General features: G+C 47.4%; 1 protein-coding gene across 1 annotated transcript; it reads left to right on the top strand.

The window, feature by feature from the left end:
* The first annotated feature begins 2,376 nt into the window (after positions 1-2,376).
* Positions 2,377-4,388, top strand: LOC125554609 (uncharacterized). The gene has a single exon (XM_087519558.1). The coding sequence runs from the start codon at positions 2,643-2,645 to the stop codon at positions 4,185-4,187; it is 1,545 nt and encodes a 514-aa protein (XP_087375684.1). The 5' UTR covers positions 2,377-2,642; the 3' UTR covers positions 4,188-4,388.
* Positions 4,389-5,117: the final 729 nt, after the last annotated feature.

A 5,117-nucleotide genomic window follows, 5' to 3' on the forward strand; every position in this document is an offset into this window, starting at 1 on the left:
CTGCTTCAAGTGTGTACAGATTGCATATATCAAGTTTCTTCAACTGTTCACGGACTACGGGATGTAGGTTTCAAGTGTGTACAGATTGCATGAATCAATTTTGACTTCCGAGAATTCTGAAGCCCGCTACTCAATTTGTAGTTGGCATTTTTTAATGGAATTGTTGTTTGGTTTCTTGAAACAACTACTCTGAACTGAAACATGCATTTCTAAAGACTGTTTCTGTAATTATTTTCTCACTAAATGTACTATCTACTAGCTTTGCCACTTTGGAGATTAAACCGGGCCTTAACCACCTATTGTAATCGGAGAGGTTTTCGGAAGACTTGCTGATGCATGATTACACTTCTAGTTGCTACAGTAGTCACACAGACGCAGCTTGGTGCATTGTTCTCTTCTTTCCCTTTATATTTTCTTCATCCTTGTGCTTGTAAATTTGTAACTCAAGAGGTCACAAACTTTTGCAATCTGGAGGTGTCACTTTCAGACTGATACATATGCATGTAGCTGTTCATGAAGCATCATTTTACTAAAGTGTCAAATGTCTGATCTCTTATAAAGTTATAATCCACGGGCTTGATCCCAAGGCTGCGATGAGCTTATTAACATCGATGGTGTGCTAAATGTGATCATAAGGAACCTGGAAAAGGAGTATGTCTCTTAATGGACATCTTTCTATTTTGCATTGAACTTCGATTAATTATTTTACTGTACATTTTCCAAAATTCAAGGATTGGCTTCTTACTCATTACAAATGGTTCCAATCTTTGTTCTTAGTTTTAAAAGTTACATAAAGAACAATGTTCAAATTCACTGACCTGTGCTTTGTGACATGTCTTCACTGTATGTTCATTATATATGCATGTAGCAATACTTCCTTTCAATCTCTTCATTTGTTCGTAAGCTAGATTGTGTGCCAAGTTGTATTTACTGGACACTTTCTACTCTTTTCCTTGTGCAATTATTCAGTCCTGGTTATCTTTTGTTGTATTTCCGAGTTGCATAAATGGCTCGAAACACCAGGAGCTACTGAATCTTACCTGTACTGAATTTGTGCTGTTTTCTTATATCAAAATACGGTTCTCCTTCAAAGTATATTTTTCTCCTTCTACTGAATGTGCTTCTGGAAAAGGATCTCAACAGATCAACTAGAAGGAGAAGAGAGCAGCCAAAGAGAGGTTAAGAACAAGACGCATGCTTCAGATTAACTCCTATTCCTGGAACGATATGCTTTTGATGATTGAATTAGATAAAACAAGTATATATTTCTGAAGATTAATGGATTCTAATCGTATGATTTTGATATGCAGAAGGATGATCTACCTTTTTGGGACTTCGTTTTGTGAATTGATGTGTTATCTTGAGCAAATATCTTACTATTTGTACAATGTTATAATTTGAACTTTTACTATTGATATAACATACTGTATGTCGAATGTTTCAATACATATATACTTGCGGCAACTACTAACTGAAATTTATTTTTCACCTACAAAATATATAGAATCTTCGTCCATGTTTTCTTGTCGATACCTGATTTACATGTCCATACAATATATAGAATCTTCGTCCATGTTTTCATGTCGATACCTGATTTACATGTCCATACAGTTGGGCTGTTCGAGCTAACACAGCAAGGTCTTACAATGCATCAAGGGCATCTAATAAAGTTTTTAGGTTTGTCCCTAGAACTATTATATCCAGACAAGATGGTTGCAGAACCATCAGAGCTGAACCTTCTAGGTAATTTTACATAATCAGCGGCTGGGCGCCCACAATCATCCATGATTTTGCGTCGAAGTGAGATAAGGTTTACTCATTTTCTTATATTTTGTTTCTCTTTTCTGTTTTGCTTGGTTGATTTTCAGTTATAGAGAAGAGTTAGAATTGGATGAAGTATCAAACAATGGAATCAAATCATGCATGGAATTGTAAGTCAATCATATAAGCATAGACATGTTTTCAGTTTTCCAATGTATAGTGGAAGTTATTTAAGCCGTTTGAAATAGCAATATGGAGTTTTTTCTATTGATGTTTGCCGTGAACGATGGGAATATATTCCCTTAAAAAAATCAAGTGAATATATTTGAATGGTTTCATCTTCAAATAAGATCTCTATAGTAGCAATAATTTTGAATAAAAAATACCCCCTCTCTAAACAAATATAAGACGTTTTAGATCACTAAAATTATGTGTTCACATTTATACCAGTGTGAAAACTGAATAAGGATCAATTTTATTTTAAATACATGCACTTGCACGTATATGATTACTAGTAGTTAATACTACTCCCTCCGTTTCAAAATATAGTGCGCCCGCGTTTCCCGAGGTTCAACTTTGACCATAAATTTAACCTACGAGACCAACTGCGGCCGGAGAAAAAAATATATAGTTGAAAACTTCATTCAAATACGAATTCACTGATATAATTTTTGCTCCCGCCGCAATCGGTCTTGATAGTTAAATTTACGGTCAAAGTTGAAGCACGTGGATAGAGGAAGCACTACATTATAGAATGGAGGGAGTATATAATGCTGACGTTCTCAAAAAAAAAACTACCTTAATCCGGGTCGGATTCAGACGAGAAAGGAAATCGCCGCTTGATATAGTCGCAAGCCCACCCCGCCGATCGAGTACGATAGATGGCCAGGATGGATGGCTCCCACCGCCGGCGGCTGCACGCGGACGAGGACCGCCTCGGTGCCCTCCCCGACGATCTCCTCCTTGATATCCTGCGCCGCCTGGACACACGCACCGCGCTCGGCGCCGCGGCGCTCTCCAGGCGCTGGGCCGGCCTGGCCCGCGAGGTCCCCTTCCTGGACCTCAAGGTCACCGACAAACTGCCGCCGCGCTATCACCGGTGCTTCCGCCTCCGCGACGACGCTAGGGATTCGAAAATCAGCTCGACCTTGTCTGACAGGTGGCATCTAGAGGCTATCGCCGCCCGTTACGAGCGCCGCGCCATGCGATCCATGGTCCGCTCCGTCAAGAGCCTCCTGGCCAGCCAAGCTCGCCGGCGCGTGGAGAGGCTGTCGCTCGAGGTCTTCGCCTACAGCACCTCGTCCTCCATCAACCGCCTGGTCGTGGACGCCGTCTATTCCTGGGTCGTCCGGGATCTAGAGTTTGTTGCCACGCCGACAGGGCCGATCGCGTATCCGGAGCCGCCGGCCTACAGCTTCCCTCTTGGCCTCATCAGCAGGAAGCCCGGCCAGTCCCGACTGCGAAGCCTCAAGCTTGCCAACTGCTTGCCCCCGCCGCTCCGGGGATTCAACGCGCTCACCATGCTCGTCTTGCGAGACTTGCCGGCTCCCACGCCGCCGGCCGCATACGAGGCAGTGGTCGCCGACTGCCCGCAGCTGCAAGTGCTACACCTCCTGTCATGCAAGCTCAAGATAAGAACCGGCAGGGTGGTCCTGGACGCGCCTGGATCGGAAATCAGGGAGCTTGTAGTCGACGGCGAGCACATGGTGGTCGAGATCCGGTCTCTCCCGAAGCTCGAGAGCCTCGCCAGCCTGCACGGTTGCGTGCTGCTTTGCTCCCCCGCCGCCGTCCCGTGCCTTGCGCGCGTGAGCCTCGCCTGCTCGGTTGGCCGACTGGAAGGGGACAGTTTGGCTGCCCTAAACCGTTTCCATCGAGACTGCTTGATTCTGGTGCTCGTGCTCTTCTTCCGGTGCGCTATCACTGTGAAGGATCTCGTCTTGCGGTTCACTGGGCCAGAGATGTGGATCGTGCCGACGACTCCCTTCTCTGGAATAATGTCGTGCCTGAGAAGGCTGCTCGTCGCCGATGTGCCTTCCTCATGGGACGCCTCATGGCCACGCCTGCTCATCGAGGCAGCGCCGTTACTTGAGAGCCTTTATGTCCATGTCTCCCATGGCGAAGACGAGCCGAGTCAGGAGGAGATACCGGGGGAGACCTCGGCTTCGCGCCATCACCATTTGAAGGAGCTGGTTGTCATTGGCTTCCAGAGGACGGAGAGACAGACGCGCCTTGTGAGGTTCGCCGTGGAGGCATCCACGGCGCTGCGGCGTGTCGCTCTGCTCAAGCATGGACGCGTCGAGGACAGGGGGCCCTGCTGCGACTGGGAGGTGGTGAGCCAGCAGACGGCGTGGTGCGACGAGGAGAGACTCGCCGTTCTCGATGGCATCGGCTGTTCGACGGGACGGATCCAAGTGGTGCTCAGTTGAATTGAGCCCTATGATGTTGGACTTGGAGAATTGAAGGTGGGTTGCTGTAGTTCTTCTGGCTCCCCAATTCAACAATTTATTTGTATGCCATGTGTGTGAACAAAAATGTTACATTCAGTTATTTGGTGCTGCTGCTTTGTAGTATCTGAACTTGCTGAACAATGATGTGTCATGCAATATTGTAGAAGGACAAGATATGAGCTGTGCAATCTCGATGTATTGATCGGTGCACCAGGCACGTATATATAAGTATAGAGGTGGACCACAACCTTAACTATACAAAGGAAACAGGAGGTGGGCCCTACACACAAATATACACGTACACAATATACTCAACACCCCCCCGCAGTCGAAGCGGCGCCAGTGACGCAAAGACTGGAACGAAACTCCTCGAAAGTAGAAGTCGGTAGTCCCTTCGTCATCACATCAGCGAACTGCTGAGCGGTCGGCACATGGAGAACCCGCATGCGTCCAAGAGCCACCTGCTCGCGCACAAAGTGAATGTCCAGCTCGATGTGTTTAGTCCGGCGATGATGAACGGGGTTGGCGGAGAGGTACACCGCAGAGACGTTGTCACAGTAGACAACCGTAGCCTGGGAAACGTCGTGATGCAGCTCCTGCAGTAACTGTCGTAGCCAGGTGCACTCGGCAACGGCATTGGCCACAGCTCGGTACTCAGCCTCCGCGCTGGAGCGCGAAACTGTGGGTTGTCGCTTAGACGACCACGAGACGAGTGAAGGACCGAGGTAGACGCAGTAGCCAGAGGTGGACCGACGAGTGTCAGGGCAGCCAGCCCAGTCAGCATCGGAGTAGGCCACCATCTCCAGAGAAGTAGACGCCGTGAGTGTCAGCCCGAGGGTCATCGTGCCGCGGATGTAGCGAAGGATCCGCTTCACGAGAGTCCAATGAGAGTCACGAGGGGCGTGCATG

This window comes from Triticum urartu, chromosome 4A (assembly GCF_056163025.1).
Source record: "Triticum urartu cultivar PI428250 chromosome 4A, HENAU_Tu73, whole genome shotgun sequence".
NCBI lineage: Eukaryota > Viridiplantae > Streptophyta > Magnoliopsida > Poales > Poaceae > Triticum > Triticum urartu.

Excerpts from the sequence above, each read along its gene's own strand:
- LOC125554609 (XM_087519558.1), top strand. The coding sequence starts at position 2,643 with ATGGCCAGGATGGATGGCTCCCACCGCCGGCGGCTGCACGCGGACGAG.